Source organism: Triturus cristatus, chromosome 5_2, assembly GCF_964204655.1.
Source record: "Triturus cristatus chromosome 5_2, aTriCri1.1, whole genome shotgun sequence".
Classification (NCBI taxonomy): domain Eukaryota; kingdom Metazoa; phylum Chordata; class Amphibia; order Caudata; family Salamandridae; genus Triturus; species Triturus cristatus.
This window is the reverse complement of record NC_140588.1, coordinates 618,164,522-618,183,809: the sequence shown is the minus strand read 5'-3', so window position 1 is coordinate 618,183,809 and position 19,288 is coordinate 618,164,522. Positions and strand designations below refer to the sequence as shown.

The 19,288-nt window shown below is 47.3% G+C and overlaps 1 protein-coding gene across 3 annotated transcripts in view; it reads right to left on the bottom strand.

Annotated features, from left to right (window-relative positions):
- The window catches only part of TAF7L (TATA-box binding protein associated factor 7 like), a 122,788-nt gene that overhangs the window by 31,871 nt on the left and 71,629 nt on the right, over nucleotides 1-19,288 (bottom strand). For all 3 annotated transcript variants that reach the window (XM_085607709.1, XM_085607708.1, XM_085607710.1), the window contains 2 exons: nucleotides 10,982-11,060; nucleotides 10,247-10,380 (listed from right to left, as the gene is read on the bottom strand). In XM_085607709.1, the coding sequence (XP_085463835.1) occupies nucleotides 10,247-10,380; nucleotides 10,982-11,060 (213 nt within the window). The remainder of the gene's footprint in view (nucleotides 1-10,246; nucleotides 10,381-10,981; nucleotides 11,061-19,288) is intronic.

Here is a 19,288-nt window from a genome sequence, read left to right as displayed (position 1 = left end):
CTGTGGACTACTTTGGCCATACCATCTCTAAGGAGGGGGATCAAGCCAAAGTTGGATCTGGTCAAGGACGTGAAGGATGCTCCTCCTCCAAAGAATAAAGATGAATTGAGGTCCTTTTTAGGATTGACAGAATACATGAATAAGTTTGTCAGGAATTTTGTGGATGTCACATCACCGTTAAGGAATCTATTAAAGAAAGGTACCCCTTTTCTCTGGTAGGAGGATTGCCATAGTTCCTGTGTGACTATCAAGGAAGCTATTGTAAAATCTCCTTCTTTGGGCTGTTTTGATATTCGGCGTAAGACTATTTTGACCACGGATGCTAATGGTGTTGGAGTGGGTGAAGCGTTGTCGCAAGTGGTAGAAAGAAAATAATCGGTAGTAGCATTCTCGTCTAGAGCTTTAAGTGTAGCTGAGCGCAATTACTCAACAGTTGAGAGAGAGAAGCTCTTGCATGTTCCTGAGCGATTAATCATTTAAAAAAATTCCGATGGGGTCTCCCTTTCGCAGTGCACACGGACCACAAGCCACTGATGTTTATGTTTTCAATCAAAGGGAGGGTTGCTACCACTGGGACCACAAGCCATTGATGTTTAGGTTTTCAATCAAAGGGAGGGTTGCTACCACTCGGACCACAAGCCATTGATGTTTTCAATCAAAGGGAGGGTTGCCACCACTCCTAGAATTTCCAATTGGCTCTTAAGTCTTCAAGAATTCAATTTCACAATGAAATACGTACCTGGTAACTGAAATGTGGTTGCAGACAGTCTTTCACGGTTGTCCTGCTGTAGGGACAAGCCGGTAAGTGATGCAGTGTTAGAGATCGTGAAGCTTGTCGCTTTAGTGGAAATCCCATGGATTTCTAAAGAAGACTGGGGATTGGATATGAAAAGTGATGAGACCTTCAAACAAGTTATGAGTAAGATCGTCCTGGCTAAGCCCGGTACTCTGAGCAACGATCTAAAGGATAATTGGGTTGCGTGTCATGAGTTGTGTATCTCTAATAATAAAGTCATGAGGGGGGACAGATTGGTTCCTCCTATAAAGTTGTGGTCTAGGATTGCAATGATTGCTCACTAGGGTCATCTGGGCAAGAGCATCACCAAGACTAGGGTCAGAGCCACATACTGGTTCCTTGAAATGGATTCCATTATTGAGGATACTGTCAAGGATTGTGTATTAAAAGGAAGGCTACGACCCGGAACTAAATTATCCCCTAACTGGTTGGGTGGAGGAGAGGCCAAATGAGTGGATAGGGATGAAATGAGCAGGCTTAGAGAGCTTCACCAGCAAGGGTACAAAGAGAAGTGCCATGCTAAGCAAGGTGTTTTAGAAGGCAGGTGGGAGACATGGTTCTGGTCAAACTACCTATGTCCCGTCAGTAATGGGGGAAGCAAGTTTTCAGAGCTCATGAAAGTGATCAAGGAGCGGAAGAATGTAGTCCCGCTTAATGATAGACACACATGGAGTATGGATAGGTTATCTGCGTGCCACCCTTTTGTGGCCAAGGACAAGCTGGTGGGGTGTTCTGAGAATGTTCCTAGGTCTTACCATGGTCGCAGAAGTAAAAGGCCACACAGGGTTCCAGAGTGGCACGGTGATTATGTTCTGCACTGATATTGTTCTTTAGGCTGTGGGGTATGTATTCGTATTATTTGGGATTCTTAATTTCCTGCACTACTGTAATTGTTTATGCATTTATATTATCTACTGCTGTTTTCTTCTATTATTTACAGATGTTCATTTCTTCATTCCATTGTTCTCTTTTGTTTTAGGGGGGGGAAGATGTGTTATAATGCTTTATCCTTCTCCACCGCCCCTTTGCTCCCTTTTGGTTCTGCCCCGACACCCGTCACGAGCTGTCCTCGCTGTCACCAACATTCAATTGTCAGTTGGTGACAGTTGCTTTTCTGTAAGCTGTGGTGGCTGGAGGCTGAGAGACGTAATAAAGTATAGACCCCCTAACTGTGTCGTCTCACTTCAACATTTTCATTCAAAGAAGTCTTTTGAGTCACAAGGTATAATGACTCCTCCCTCATTTGGCAATGAGAAGGGGCATTGTTAGAAATGGGAATCTGGTTGGCTAAGGCTTGCACCAAATCTAGGCAGAAACCACCACTCTAGTCAGGGCAAGGGAGTTACACTGAAGACAACCCCTGCTCACCCCCTTGGTAGCTTGGCACGAGCAGTCAGGCTTATCTCAGAGGCAATGTGTAAAGCGTTTACGCAACACACAACAGCAACACACTAGGCACACTACAAAAGGAACGCAACACAAGCTGTTATAAACAAGCATTTGCAATGCAGTAGGTCTCGCATTTTCAAAACTTTGACCTATTGGTATTATAAATGACAATGCCTCTTATTATTGCAGGTTTTTTAAATACATAAATAAAAGGCAGTGTCATTTATAATGCCAATAGTTCAAAATCTTGCAAATTCGCAATTTAGCACGTTTGTATGTCTGCTGTAGAGATCAGATTGCAACTTGCAAGTTACAAGTTATATTTCCTGCAGAGGGGAGACACATGTTCGATTACCACGATAATTTAATGAGTTGATTAATACTGTGATATGTTAATAAAGTGCTTCGGTAGATTGTAATACAAAAGAAATGTCAAGCTTATGTATATAAACTAAAGCTAACATTTAGTTCATTCTGATGCAATTTGTATGTTTCCAGATTAAAAAAACGGAGGCATAAGGAAATAAGATGACGATCAAACAATGCAGTCAAATTGAGATGCCAGAATCTGCAGCCTGGGTCTGCTGGCTCACAAGTCAGTAATGTCATTTTGATTACATAGTTTGCCCTCGTACCAACAGAATCTTGCACTAACATTTAGACCAAGTACCGGTTCATGACGTCATATTTGTGTTAGTCAGTGCACATAATGGTGCAAAAAGGCCAGTGCACTTGATGTAAATCGACTTTGTTCTGCTCCTTTGTATCGTAGTAGACGTGGAACGCGATATGAATTTTCAAATACCTAATATACAGCCTCACGCACTGAGAGGTGTCGGTTTCAAAGTAATTATTAATGCCTAGAATATATTTCAAAAGATGAGCCAAAGGGTGGAAAAAGTCACTGCCTTGACATCATATCAAAACTGAAGCAAAGGTCGATTTGTAGGTGTTAGAAGGAAAGAGCAGCAAGTAATAGCACCTATGTTGAAGCCTGCCAAGCGCATGCAGAGAATACAGGGGTGCAAAGTATTAAGAAGTTTATGGAGGTGACTGGAGATGGTTCTGGAGGGCTCTGAATGGGCTCTGGAGCCTCTAGAAGTGGAATGTCAGAAACCACATCTCCAGCCTGAACCCACAGAGCTACTTGTGAAAGACGAGCTAGTCACACTTGTTTTTGCATGATTAAGCCTCAGAATAAGAGCCTGACCGAGGCACGGCTGTCTGGGTCAGTCCTCATATCGATTCAGATTTTTCAGCATATATCACAGTGTTTAGTCGAGTGCCCAGCAGTCGCAGTATACAAAACAGTGTAAAAGTACAAACGTTTCCCCGAAGCTGGATCCGTGGTCTCCCCTCTGCATCTCGAAGCAAGGGTCGTGGTGAAGTAAATTTGACACGGTTACTCCATGGACATTAACTGGCCATTTCCACCAATCAAATCTTGCACCTGTGAGAGTTCACATACTATAAACTGACTCGATCACATGTAGCACACACTGCAAACTGACTCGCCTCTAAGCGCTATCTGAGGAAGTACTAATCACAGGCATAGCACACACAGAAGACAGACTCGCCTCTAAGCTCTACCTCTCGAAGTACTGATCACACGGATAGCACACACTGCAAACTGATGCGCCTCTAAGCTCTTCCAGCGATTCAGATTGAGATCACTAGTTTTTCCTTTCAATTTTAAAAGCGCGAACATGAACCGAAGGTATCGGAGTGCTTTTCAAGAGCACCAATTGCATACAGATTTTTTTAGGCACAGGAAGCTTAAGTGACTTGCCCAGAATCAGAGAATGTTTGAGCAGACGCAGAGGCTCGAACCCGGTTCCCCACCGTCAAGGTCGGCCCCTCTTGCCGTTTAACAACCAGCTCTCGTTTTGTGGTCAAATTGATGCAGGAAAAGTGAAAACAAAGGCATCAAGGACAAATTAACTGCTAATAAGGAAAAGTTCAATGTGTGATTGGTGCAGCAAATTTGAAGTTTGCCTGGCAGCACCTTCAACAGGTTTATTTTCGTGCCGTGCATTGCATTCCGGTACATGCAGTTGTATAGATTCCCCGAACATAAAAATTCACTGAAAAAAACTAAAGAACAGAGCAGAGTGAAATAATTGCTGATGTGCCCGATAGTTTTTGAATCTCCACCTGTCCGTAAATTGCACAAACGGGCCCGTAATTTTAGCCTGAAGTCCATTATTCACATGATAGCGGACAGCAATTTGTCAGTAGTTGGACACTTTCTTTTTACGGCTTTTTTTTTTGCAGATTTATATAGCGCAAACTCGACGCGAAGGTATTGGAGCGCTTTACATGAGCACCGGTTACGTCACACAATCTGCAGTGAAGACCTCCATACATTGAAGGGGTGGGTGTATGCTGTGCACAGGGCCCTCCACTTTGCTGTACATACCATATCTGCTACGTGGAACAATGCTTCTACTTTTGGCCCGGTGTCTGTTCTACTGTCAGTAGGGGAGCAGCTTTGTCATGTTCTCTGGTACGAGGGGGGCAGGTGGGGGACTGAAATGGCAGCGCAAGCAGCAGCGGCAGAAGCCCTTTCTCCTGAGGGCGGGAGAAGGAGGCAACTCGAGTTGCAGAGAAGGCGGCTGTCTGCCATAAACATCAACCGTGACATGGTTCCCCCGTCAGTAGGGGAGCGGCTTCCTCATGTTCCCTGGTACGAGGGGGGCAGGTGGGGGACTGAAATGGCAGCACAAGCAGCAGCGGCAGAAGCCCTTTCTCCTGAGGGCGGGAGAAGGAGGCAACTCGAGTTGCAGAGAAGGCGGCTGTCTGCCATAAACATCAAGCGTGGCATGCCGCTCATAATAATGTTTAATTTCAATAAAGAAATAATTTAGTGGCAACTCAAGATGCAGAGAAAGCGGCTGTCTGCTATAAACATCAACCGTGACGTGGTTCCCCCGTCAGTAGGGGAGCGGCTTCCTCGTGTTCCCTGGTACGAGGGGGGCAGGTGGGGGACTGAAATGGCAGCGCAAGCAGCAACGGTAGAAGCTCTTTCTCCTGAGGGGCGGGATAAGGAGGCAACTCGAGTTGCAGAGAAAGCGGCTGTCTGCCATAAACATCAAGCGTGGCATGCCGCTCATAACATTTAATTTCAATAAAGAAATAATTTAGTGAGCTGCGCTGTCAGAGAGGTGAAGCAGGGTGTTGTGTAAATAGTAAAGTAACAAGGAAGTAGTCCCTAAATGAATAGTTAAGGCCGAGCAGCGGAACTAAACTGTAGTTAATCAATGCTGCTTCCGGCAATACGGAATCAAAACGGAAGTGAGGTATCGGACCACCAGCCAATCAATGAGCGAGATAAGAAGAGCAATGTCGGCTGTAACCAATGGTAAGTGACAAAACAAATGGAAACATAATGGGTGGAGTTTTACCACTAATACTAATTACTTAATGCCTCGGAGAGGCAGCGCATGCGGTGCCCTATGCGAGACCTAAAAATAGACTTTGTATTGTCATAAGCACATTAGAAACATAATCACACATTTACACTGTGCCAACGGGCATGGGCAATATTCACAAGGGATTATATACAGGACCAGGCCAAAATCGGGCCATGGTCAGAACCATCAGAACATGTAAGTAAATATAAAACACCACCAGTATCTACTGGTACAATAATGACCTCAGCATTATTACGTCAGGCATAAAACACATTAGGCCCAAGCCTCTTAAGCATAAATCACATGAGGCATGTACATCACATTGGAGCCCACCTTAGAAACTGACCCCAGGCCAAACGGCCATACACTGGGGCTCCAATGCCCTATGTCCAGACAGTCGGGGCTCTAAGGGGGACCTCTCAAATTACCCCCCTCGCTACCTTGGTAGCACACACAAAAGGGCGCACTGCGCTGGGGCCTGGGGTGCTTCTCAGCCCTCTTCTGTTGCAAACACAAATGCCCCCAAGTTGCAGTTGCCCGCTACAGCGGAGCAACTGAGAAACAAAATGAAGCACTGGCACTCTGTCACAACTGTGGCCAAATGAGCACCAGCACGGGCCCCGATCGGCACCACCGTGCCCTTGGACTAGGAAAATTAGCACAGGCACCACGGTGCCTCCGGGGTCCCTACTGGGACTTCCTAACCAATGTGCCCAATGTTGGAGCAGCCCGCTCAGCAAAACCTGGCACTGAATATGTGCCTCGGAAGGGGGGCTCTGGTGCGGGGAACGAAGTTGCTCCTACCCACACCTCTCCCACAACTCCTCACCTGGACCAGGCACAGTATGCAAGGGGATGGGGACTCAGCTCCCTCCATCTCCGTGAATGGAGAATGCCCCCGAATCTCCAGGAGGGCTCCGCTGCCCAAGGGCCACACTACAGAGCCCTTCCCCACCTCGGCCCTAATTAACACTATTCCCCCATGTCAGAGCAGTCCGCTCTCCTGCAGGACTGCTCAGGAAGCCTGGGAATGCCGACAGGATATAAAGTAACGCCTCACTCACTGGGGCTTTCAGAACTCCTCTGGGGCTGGGGTCGGCCCGGCTCTCTTCTCTTCAGGACTGCAACACGCCGGGCTCTCTCTCCTCATGAGAGCCCTGCCTGGAAACCAGCCACACCGTTGCTGCACGCGGGGCTCCCTCACGCTCCCGGGAGCCCCGTTGACCCACGCACTCTCCTCCTTGGCTTTACTACGCCCAGTCCCTCTTCCCGGGACGGGGACTTCCCCAGCGCAGGGACGACTTTGTGACGTCTCGCAGAGGAGGGGTGGGCTCCTGTCCTCCTTTCGGCACCACTGTACTCTGCCTCCAGGGCCCTGCCCAGAGTCAGGCAGCTTGCCTGGCTTACGCGCTTCGGCAGAGAAACGTGGGGTGGGCTCCTGCTTTGAATCGAAAGAAATTGTGGGGTGGGCACCCGTTTTCTTGTGCAAACGCAGAGTGGGCACCTGTGGCAAAAATTAGCAAAAATGAGAGGTGGGCTCCCGCTTCTCCTCGCAACCCGGGGAAATACCCGCGTCTGGATTTCCTCGGGACGCTTCGGCAGCACAGCGCCCTCACGCTCCCCTTGTCCTGGAGCTTGATGAGGGCAAGAGTTGGGCCAAGGAAGCACAGGCAGACCAGCACGCTGGGGGCTCCAAGGTCTGCAGACCCTCAGCTGCCTAGCAGGGCAGCAAGTTCATCCCCAGCGGCGGTTCTTCCTGGCGGGCTGGCAGCCTGCCGGCCGCTAAGTCCAAATAAGCACAAGAAAAAGCACACCACCCATGGGGTCACAGCCCCTACATTTATACTTCATTTCCCTTTGTCTGCCCCAGCACAGGTCTTGGGGGGGAGGAGCAGCTCCAACTGGTTCTGGGGGTTGATTAAGCACTGTGTGTACAGTGCTTACACTCATTTGTCAGGTGGGGGCTCATCATCAGACATACCACAGGGGGGCGGAGCAAGCATTCACAAGGGCAGGCACCATCCTATTCAGGGACCAGGGTCTTCCCCCTCCCACTACTCAAAATGTAGATGTCCCATTCAGCCTAGCCGCGACTCACTCTGCCCCTCCTGGAGCCACACACACCTCACCAGCCCCCATCACTCAAAAGCCAGAAATGCAATTCATATCAGGCAGGCAAACACATAGCACACAGAACTGGCAACTTCTAAAAGTGGCATTTCTAAAATAGTTATAATAAATCTGCGCACACCATTGCATTGCATTTATTATCACTATTACAAACATATCAAACTTTACCATGCTGCACCTCCCATCTCGGGAATTACCACTGAAACACTTATCAGTGAATCCCAAATGCATTCCTATGGGAGGACAGCCCCACAGTGGTGAGAAACCAAAATGGCTGTTCATCACTACCAGGACATGTCACACGCTTAAGGTACATGTCCTATCTTTTACCTACAATGCACCCTGCCCACAGGGCTAGCTAGGGCCTACCTTAGGGGTGACTAACATGTAGTAAAAGGGGGGTCACGGAAATGGCACACACTTTAGGTGCCAAGTCACGGGGGCAGCAACACTGCCTGCACAGGCCCTGCAATGGCAGAAGCCCGAGATAGGTTTGCAAGGCTACTTTGGTGGGTGGCGCAATCAGCCCTGCAAGCCCACCAGTAGCATTTAATTCAACAGTCCTGGGTATATGTGATACCACTTTACAAGGGACTGACCGGTAAATTAAATAGGCCAAACAGGTGTAGACCAATCTTACCATATTTAACACAGAGAGCACACACACTTTACACTGGACTGCAGTGCTAAAGTGCCCAGAGGCCTAAAACCACCAACACCAAGTCAGAAAAAAATGCTAGGGGAAAGGCAAAAGGTTTAAGGATGGCCCTGAAAAAAGGGCCAAGTCCAACACAACCCCCTTCCAGCCAAAACACAGGGCAGACCAATCTCCACCTTGATGGGCTTCCCTGCCTTGGGCGATAGAACACGGACCCGCAACTGCAGGGACACCTTCCAGTTCTACGCCACTCAGAACCCATGTGGTTCCCTCTGTAAAAGCTCCCAGGACCAACTAAGCTGCCCCACTGGTACTCCCTAGTTGTCCTCGGACAGGACCAGGCCCTAGGCCATCCAGATGTATCTGGTCCTTGTCACCTTACAGAGTGGGGGACGGTAGCCCCAGGCACATAGTACCCATTCTCCACTCTACCCCTCATCAAGGCAGTTCTAAACTGCACCGGATCCTTCAGCCTAGGGTCCGCACCCTCAGGCTGACCAGAAGTCATGGGCATGGTTCTCCTCCCCTTCTAGGGTTCCGCACTCTCCTCCTTTGAGAGGCACCTTCAGAACACAAAAGGTTTCTAGATCTGGCTTGAGGCAGATCCAACAGGATGAGCAAACACAGTGCTTGGCAAAGGAGTTTGCATAAATATAAAAGAGGGTGCAAAAAGAAGTTTGCTTACCAGGCAGTCACTGCTGTTTCAACTACACTCAGACAATCTCTAAGGCAGCCCATTTCCATTGTCGGTGGCGGATTATAGGCACTCAGTGGATATTCACAAATATTTACATGGTTATCAGGTTGAATGCAATCTGCCTGAGTATCATGGTGAGCCAGCCTGCCTGGGTAACATGGTGAGGAGTATAGCAGGCTTAAATATTCTTCAGGCTCTCTGTAGGAGAATAATTTCTTGGGGCTGGCTGCTAGACAAGAGCAGCAGCAGGAGAGCTCAGGTTCCACTCTGTTGATACAGCTTTAGCAACAAAGGGCTCCTTAGATACTAGCCAGAATCGATTCACTGAGCTGCAAGGTGGGGTACATTCACAAAGATGGGCAATTGGCAGAAGTATAGTGCCCAGTCACAACAACTGCATTCATAAAACAGGAGTAGAGGGTTGTTGTGATGGGGGTTCGGGGGGGGGGGAAGGGGGGAGAAGAGTGACCCATTACCATTTGGAGAGGGTTGTATGCTGGGGAAAGGAGGAGTAAGTGGCAGACCTGCTAGCGGGGCGGGAGGGGACACTGTGGGAGCAGTGGGAGAAGGGTGTTATACTGGCCTGAGGGATGAAGGGAGAGGGTCACCTTTGGCAGCAGTGTGGAGGGGACTTTCGAGGTTGGGTGGGGGATTGAAACAGGATGACCTTTGGGAAAATGGTGACCTAAAGTGTAAATGACTTGCAGGTGGAGGGAGATGAGGGGCTGACCAGTTAGGGGAGGGAAAAGTTGTGGTGATGGCATGTAGTGGGGATTTTGCCATTGTCAGAGGAGCACTCACAAAGCAACAAGAACTGATTCAGACAGTGTCAGTCATTGGAATGAGTGCCATATGTGCCCCGCTGGCACACAAAGAATACATTGCTAATACTGAGCCAGGTGTGGGAACATTCAGGAAGCAGCTCTTCCTGGACCTACACTGCTGCAGAGCTACCACCAGCCAAGACGGAGATCACTATTCACCGCTGTGCAATATAAACAACAAAGTTGAAAAATTCCTCTTTAGAGCCATGGGAGGGAGCAAATACCCTTTGCGCATTATAGAGAGTTAAAAGAGTAGGGCTGTATAAAAGCATATGCTTTTTACTTTTCTTTAACATTAAAGAAGAGAAACATTCATAAAGAACTAAAGCTTGGCCATACCTGGCAAACATCAGCTGTTTTGTAGAACGTCTTTTTGTCAATGGTTTTCAAACTTTCCATGATACAGGGTAAGTCAACTAGTTTTGCAGCTAAAGGGACATGGTCTACACGCACAATGCCGTGCCGCCCATCCGCTGGAGAAACAGGAAATTAGTTATTTGTCAACAATCATGTAACATGTACTGTGGCAAGCAAAAAAGCTGGTCCATCAAGGAGACCTGTATTTGCAAAAGTCTTTCAGATTAGAAGTTAGTGTGCTTTTCTTCGAATAGAGGGCTGGAGCAAGGATTTTTGTGTTAAATTAAAAATAATCAAGGGCAATAAATCCTATTAACATTGATTTAATTTCACATTAACAGAATGTACATTCCTCCAGTAGCACTTCTTAATTTGTTGACAAGAACCATGGTTTGTATGTTTGTAAATCCATTGTAATTAATATTTTTCATCAATTGATTAAAGTGTCTCAAAAGGGGAGTGTGATTTTTTTTGATATACAAACCAGGTTTAATAACTGACCGGGATGGAAACTATCGAGCCAGACAGCAATGCGTGACCAGTGGTTAACTCTCCACAGAAAACAGACATTAATAAAATGGCCAGGCTACAATGTAATAAACTTTACCTAGGAATCGCCTCATTGCAAAAAATCACATACAAAATATGAAGATGCCTCATGAGATAAGACCTCCTTAACGTATGGAAATCATCACAGAAGCTCTATTACTCACTCACAGTGTAATTCAATGGTGAGCCGATCTTTCAGATTCACATTCCCAGACTGCACAGCTCTCCTCACAGTGGATGCATACTCCTGAGGGAGAAACAAAAACAAGTTAAAAAGTAAGCGGTCATGTCCCGAAAACCTACTCATCACATGAACTCTAGAGATTGTTTAAGCCACAGAGTTTCAAGCCCAATGTGAAATGAGATCCAGTTCAACATAATCCCAGGCAATGTACATGTGTCCTTTGTAAAAAACAACATTCACCTTCGATGTCTTGAAACTCACCCCAGGAGCACAACATTCCTTTACTCATACACAGTATTTACATACTGACCCAAATTTAACTCCCACAAGAGTCACTTTTTTCCAGCCTTATAAACCTTGCCCTTGTAATCCATTGGAGGAAAAAGCAACACTAAAGCAGTGGATAGGAGGAGGCGGAGCCTGACCAAAAGGAAGATGGACAATTTCTAAACCGCTTCGCTACCCATTGTTTTTGGTTAATACTCCAACGCAATGAAGGTCGCAACCGGTCTGAATATCTTTGCTGCACTCCTGAATAAGTGAGAAATAAGCTGTGACACTCAAACACCCTCTCCAAAGCGAGAGCTCACTACCTCAAGGCATAGGTCAATGCACCGACAGAGTAGAGTGCCGAGACTGCACCCCATGGTTGCCCCAGTCTTGAGGGCAGATCGGACTCTGGGAGGAGCAGTGTAGGAAAGTGCCCCTATTTGTCATGGTCACACCCACTTTTTTGCTCACCAATACTGTGAATTCGACTGAAAGCAGGCTAACTAGGCCCCAGGGCCAATCAGTAAACTGATACAATTGGCACAAACTGTAGCACCCAAAAAAGTCCTAGTAAATGGTACCCCAAGTACCAAGGGCAGGGGTACCACAGAGGGTCTCTACAGGCTGCAGCATGTCTTATGCCATCCTAAGAGACCCCCATGCAAACTGCCATTGCAGGCTGCCTGACTTGGTGCAAACCACAGCGAAAACACGACAGGGCACACACCCGTGTGTACCATGCCCAAGTCTCTGCATTAGGTATATGCAAGTCATCCCTACAGCAGGCCTCACAGCCTAAGACAGGGTGCATTATTTCTTATGCGAGGCTACATCTGCATGAGCAAATATGCCTCTGTGATGTCTAGTCCAGATCCTAGACCTTGCAAGTGAGCAGGAAAGCCATGTTAAGGTATGTACTAGGCAAAGGGCATTATGAGTTTCCCAGCTACATTATGGCTTCACTGAAATCTACAGTGTTTGGTATCAAACACCTTGTCTTAATAAATCCATACTGATTCCAGTATTGAATTTATTATGGCCTTCGCCCAGAGGGCACCTTAGAGGTGCCCCCTGAAACCTACTAGTACTCTAGTGTCCTGGCAGCCTGTTCCTGTCCAGCCTGCCACCACAGACAAGTTTCTTACGCCCAGGGGCGACTGCCAACACTTTCAGGAGCTCAGGAACAATGCCTGATCTGGCAGGAGGTGTTATCACCTCCTCCAAGCAGATGGCAAGTGGATCTGCATATCAAGGTTAGAGGCTTCAAAGCCTCTGCCGCCTTGGATGTGCGACTCTGGTTTCCTCCACAACTGGAGAATGCCACACCCTGCCTTGAGGCCCATTTTGCACCAGGACAGATGGGAAATTAGCTATGCTGTAGGCGTGTTGCACACAGGCTAGTCACACCCATAAGGTGGCTACCTGATAAGCTCAATCAAGGAAGGGTTCCACCATTTTGTTTTTAGTGGAACTAGGAACTCTGGGACAGGGTTATACCCACTCCTCACAGAAAGTAGGTGTATAGGGGTATAGTGATACCAAGGGTAAATAGCCCATTGGCTACTACCCTTCCTGCCCCTAAATCTATAATTTAGGGGAGCCCCTGGCCCTAAAGAATCAGAATTGACTGGTGCAAGAAGAACAAGGAAGAGCTGAAGAAGCAAGAATGGAGGACCTGCGACTAGGCCTGGGCAGAGTTCGTGGACTTCCACTATGCGGAACTCTGCAAAGTGACAAAAAACTCCACCACGCTATGCGGAGTTCTGAAAGCGGCAAAGTGAAATATGTTGTTCGTGCTGATTTTTAGCACCAGGTGTTTGTCCTACGCAGCAAAAGTCAGCACAAAGGGCACCACGCGCAGCGCAAGAGGGCGCTGCTTCTTTCTGCCACTCGCGTAGAAGTTCTACTTGAGCAGCTACTTCCTCAATGTGATCGTAAGGTTTCTCAACGTAAGCAGTAGCGACCATCCGCGACTGCCCACATTGAGCAATCTTGTTGGGAGGTGGTCTAGCGTTGTATATTACTCGCTCACGCTCGCAAACTTAACGCTGGCGAGCGACAGTTATCAAAAAACTTTGCTCCGTGGGACGGACAGTGCGGAAAACTCCGCAAACTGAGTGGAGTTCACCGCCCAGGCCTACCTGTGACTGACTTGGTGCCAACCCTGCCAGCCGGTCTGCTGCTCCCAACAATATTGATGACTCGTCCTGCGGCTGTGCGACCTCCAAAAGCCTGGGAAGGCTGCAAGCCATTCCCCAAACAGCCAGCATCTCCTGTGGAGCAGCGGAGTTAATATCCTGCAGGGTCCGAAACGCAAGCTACAGTTTACCAAACTGCTGACCACCGGACTACCCGACACAGCAACCACCCAGGGAGTAATGAAATGCTAGACCCTCCAGGAGCCCTCTAGCACAAATACCCAGGTTACCGGACCCCTTGCAGCAGCAGCCGCCAAGACATGTTGATAGTCCAATCCAGACACCAACCTAGCGAGGTCAACACCAAAAGTGGCCCAGCTGTCCTGTTTTGTCCCCCCCGCCCCAAAGCAAGAGTATCTGACCACCGCGACCGGACAGCTCAAACTGCCTCTGCACCCACGCCCCACAGCCTGAGTCCAAGTGACCCAACAGTGCCTATGGGGTCCCAAGACCCTTAAGAATCGAGCCCCCCATTGGGTTTAGCCAGACTGATCCCCCAGTTCCTGCCTGCAGCCTCTTTTGCAGGAGATAGAGAAATGCAGGAGATCGAGAAATGCAAGAGCCTACTGCAGCACGACCCTGCCGAACAAAGCAGCACTGTACATAAGAACCACAGCCAGAGTACAGGTGAACCGACGTGTCCCTGGGGCACAGACACCACCAAGATCCGACCCCCCCCTTTGGGTTTAACCCGTCTGGTCACCCAGCCCCCACTTGCAGCATCTTTCTTACAGGTACTTTTCCCATTGACTTAAATGGGTACCCGAACGCCCCAGAGTCAATGTCACCTGTTGTGCTGCCATGGACCTTGGCCCCTACTTACCTCAAGTCCAGAAGAACAGTCCTGTAAGTTGTTGACAAGTCACTGCATGGAGTATATGTTTTCTCTCGTAGGTTACCATTACGCAAAGACAATATTGTCTATTTAAATGCTAAATATCCATCTTAAAAGGTACGTACCTGATCGTGAAGATCTTGGTGCTTAAAATATTTTTTTTAAAAATTAAAAAAAAAAAAAAAATTTAAACGGTGTTATTTTCTTTGAGTGTGTGCCCTATTTTTTGACTGTGTGTGTGTGTACAACTAATGCTCAACATTCCCCTCTGATAGCTTAAAGCTGCTCACACACATTACACAGGGTACTTCGTTTTAGTGAACTACATAGAGAGCCAGCTTCCTACAAGCAGAGAATATCCTGGCAGTGCTGGTGCCGTCATGTGCTCTGTGGCAAGGCACCGCTGTCGTCAAAGATACCAGATCACAAAGCCTCTGGTGGGCAATGAAACCAGACGGGACGGTCGACCCGGATGCAAGGTCAGGTCGGGCACCAGGGGGCGGTAGATGTCCTAGGGGTGTGGGTTCTGCTGTGCCAGAAAGCCGTCCCTATGCCACAGATTCAAGCTCACAAATCTCAGGTTGCCCTGAAACCCAAAATGGTGAGGTCGACCCGGATACAAGGTCTGCAGGAGTAGAGTGGGGGGCCTAGTATCTTTCTACTTCGGGCCTACTTACCAGAAAGGGCGAGTAGTCCCTAAAATGAGCTCACCCTGATTAAATCTGGATTGAAATAGTGAATGTGGGAGAGTGGATTTTTTGAGCCATGACCTAGCCTCCAACAAAAACATAGTACTGGTACAAGAGACCCACAAGAAGTAGAAATGTTGAAACTAGACTGGGTATGGTATGTTGAAGTTACCTATAAACCAAGATGAATGCATCTAGTCCGAGATGTGCAAAGCATTTTTGAGTTCACAAACAGCCAATTTGCAGAATCTAGGTGTTCGCATTTTAAAAAATGATTTTTTTTTCTTTATGTACAAACCGGAAACTGTGAGTTACCGAATCACAATTTGAGTTTGGGAATCGGTATTTGGAAGGGGGTGTTTAGGGCATCTCTTCCAAATACCAGTTTGCAGTGGTATGTATTAATCTTTTGCAACCGAATTCTGATCACAAAACATTTTCATTTTACTGACTCCTCATTAGCAATTGGGAAGGGGTCTTCAAAGATTCCCTTCGATAATGTAAAAAAAATAACATTTTTCAAGAGCAGACAGTGGTCCCGTGGACCACTGCCTACTCTTAAAAATTGAACGTAAACTGTTTTTCTTAACGCGCTCCCTTAAAAAAACGAAAAAAAAAAACGATGGCACACACAACTCATTCATATTCATGAGTTAGGTCTATTTGAACACAATACGAATCGCTAATTAGGAATATAAGGCCTAGATGTAACTTTAGTGCAATAGTATTAGCGACTACCAACTAGTTATTGGCAAAAAAAATGAGAATTGGTAATGGCTATTGCTAATTCAATAATACTTTATTTCGACCAGTTTCGGTCATAAAAGCAGCATTTAAAACACAGTACATTGAGATACACAGTAAAAAACATCAATACTAAAATTTACAGCTAGCAACCCAAGTTTGTCTAGGCACTGTTTCGAATTATAAAACTCCTTTTTATCCAAAATGCATGAAGATACTTAGAGAGTGCAAACACAATATAACCTGCTGTGTTCGATTTAAAAATTCTAAGTGCATCTGCATATTTGCGGAAACCCAGGTTCCTACATACAGGTACAATCCAGTGCTTCCGGGCTCTGCTGTACATGGGACAGAAGAAAAGGATGTGACAATCATTCTCTATGTCCGTGCCACAGCCTGGGCATTTGGAAACCCCGGTGCTAGACCACTTGTTAGTGAAGCATGCAAGAGGGAGGCAGCCAAACCTCCATTGGATGTATAACTTTCTGGCCAGTACAGGGTAAATTACATTCAAAAAGTCCTCAAAAGAGTATGCAGTTTTTATCTCTAGGAATGAATTTACCATAGAACCATTACATGAGTCATGCAACCATACACTAGTGCATCTAGATCTATATGACTGAGTGAGCAGTTTCCCTGAGATCTCACTGCAGGCAATCGCTGGCTGATGCCACATATCTGCAAGACCCATTAACATTAATTCCTGTTTGACATGGGAGAGCCAGGGAATGTGCACAGCTTTGCTCAAATTTAATACTTCCTGCAGTTCAGTTCTATATTGTATGAGTTCAGGGGTTAGCCATAATCTCCTCCAGAATCTAAGGGGTTTTATAGATAACTCCTCCTGGATTGGGAATAAGCCCAGATCGAGCCTTAGAGGAATAAGGGGAGTACTTTGTGGGAGCATTAGCAGCTGCCTCAAGAATCTATTCTCCGCTTTGGTTAATTCGGGACTCACAACGTGCCCCCATAGTTCCCCACCATACAAGGCCGCTGCTCTTGCCCTGGATTTATAGATTTCAAGCCCTGGGCTTATGGGCCTGTATGTTGAGGCATTATTCATTTTCAGTATTCCGCCCGCTATTTGAGTCAGTTTGAGCTGAGATTTTAAGAGATGGGGCACCCAGGAGAGGTTTTCGCTCAGTGTGACACCTAGATATTGAAAGGTCTGCACTCTCTCAAGCGAGACTGTATCCAAGATAGGAGGGGGTCTGGTACGTCGTGGGGGATTAAAAATCATGAATTTAGTTTTGTCTACGTTGATCTGTAGACCATGATCAATACAAAATTCATGGAACCCAACCAGTATGCGCTGTATCCCCATGGGTGACTTAGATAGTAAAAGAGTATCGTCGGCAAACATTATGGCCGCGATTTTCTTACCTGCCAGCCTGGGTGTGTCGTTGTTGAATACTGCATCCAGGCAGGAAATCAACCCATTCACGTATAGGCAAAACAAGGTGGGGGCAAGGACACACCCTTGCCTTACTCCCTTGTTTACCGGGAACCTCGCAGACAAGACTCCTCCCCTCGCACACCTGACCTGTGCAAAATTCTGTGTGTGCAATCTCACTAGTATATTCAGCAGAGCATTGGGTACTCCCAAATCCCGGAGAACAGCCCACAATTTCCCCCTTGGCACGGTGTCAAATGCTGAACGGAGATCAACAAACACCATATAGAGGCTGCCACCCTCTATTGTGACAGTCTTCCAGTACAACATAGCTAGGCGGAATAACTGATCCGTAGTAGATGTTTTACTCCTGAAGCCAGCCTGGTAGGGTGACAGAATTTCGTTCTCATTGATCCACTCTTGCAAACGATCTAGAACAAGTCGCGCAAATATTTTTTGAGGGACATCAATGAGACTGATGGGTCTGTAATTTACTGGGAGCAAGGGTGATCCCTTTTTGAAGATGGGTATAATTTCAGCTCCCAACCATGAGCCTGGAACTTCTGCGCCTCGCAGGATAGTATTAAATAGAGCGCACAGGTACGGTGCCCAAATCAGGGGCTGATCCTTAAACATATCACCGGGAAGTTTATCTAAACCTGGCGCTTTGCCCCACATCAGTTTTCCCAGGGCAATGATGATATCCTCGTGGGTGAAAACCAGGGTCTCATCCTCATCGTCTCCAGGTATATAGGAATGTAAATGCAGAACGTCTAGGTCGGAGGATCCTGCATAGAGAGACTTAAAGTGGGATTCCCAAACCCCAGGATCTAAATTTACTTCTATTGCATTGCGGGGTTCAGCAGTCCCATTATTCACGATTGCCCAGAATCTCCACGATTCCTTACTAGTAAGTGCAGAGGCAAGATTGTGCCAGCGCTCCCAGTCAATTTTTGCCTGTTCCATTACTTCCTTGTAAGAGCGTCTAAGAGCACGAATAGTTGAGCTCTCAGTACCATCCTTCATTGCATTTACCAGTTTGGTTTTTGACTTCCTGCACGCAGCATTATACCAGGAGGAAGGGTGGGGCACCATGGGTTTGTTGGTAGTTACAGTTGGATTAAAAGTATCGGCTAGCGTGTCCACCAGATCCTGGTGAAGAGTAAGCAAGTTCACAGAAGGAACAGGATGCTCTTCTGCGATCAGGATGTCCCTTGCCATGGTGAGGAAAGGGAGGATAGTTGAATATAAGCTGGAGAGTGCATCCCTCTTCTCTCGCAGTTTCGCCCATTTGACTCGCCGCCTATTATTGGATAAAACAAGGCCAGTGTCAGTTGGCACTTCGGTTAGTCGCCTTGAAACAAGGGGGGATACCATCTTTAACACCAGAGCGTTATGATCGCTGTCAGTCCTGGGCAGTACCTCCAGATCCACGATCTTTGGCCAAAGCCTGGTCTCGACCATGACATAGTCTAGGTGAGATTCGTGATCTTTTTTATTATACGTGCACCTAGAAGGGATGTCCGAAGGTTTCCTACCATTAACCGCCCTGACTGAATTGTGGAGGGTAAGGGACATAATCTGTGTGGCTAGTGGAGACCAAGCCTTAGCAGGAACAGAGTTGCAGGGAGGGATTCCCCAGAACTCGTCCTCTTCCATCAGGGCCCCCTCGTTCATCCCTAATAAGGGCTCATAGTGGCAGTTGAAATCGCCTGCAATTATATACTGAGTTTCCCGATTCAAAGAATCGAGAAAAGCTGAAAGTTCCCTGATGGTGTTGGATTCCCTTGCCAGTGCTGTAGGGCGGGAATAGACATTGATTAGTGCTAGTTTGAAGGAGGATGGCCATGTCAGTAAGACGCATAGGATGTCAGCTGAGTTGGTCTGAATTAATTCTGCTTTGCAGCCCAGGTGGATACCAACCCACGTGATCAGGCCACCGGACGGCCTCCCAATGCCTCCCCATCGCGCCAGGGTGTTAAAGGCCACGAACCCCAGTCTGTGGGCTCCCTCCCTGGCCCAAGTCTCTTGAAATAAGATCACATCGAAGGTGTCTACAAAGATGCCCCATTCAGGGCACTTGAGTTTGGTGCTTATTCCCGCCACGTTCCAGGATGTTATAGTCATGTGCTGAACGTGGCTTGAGGGTGAAGATAGGAGAA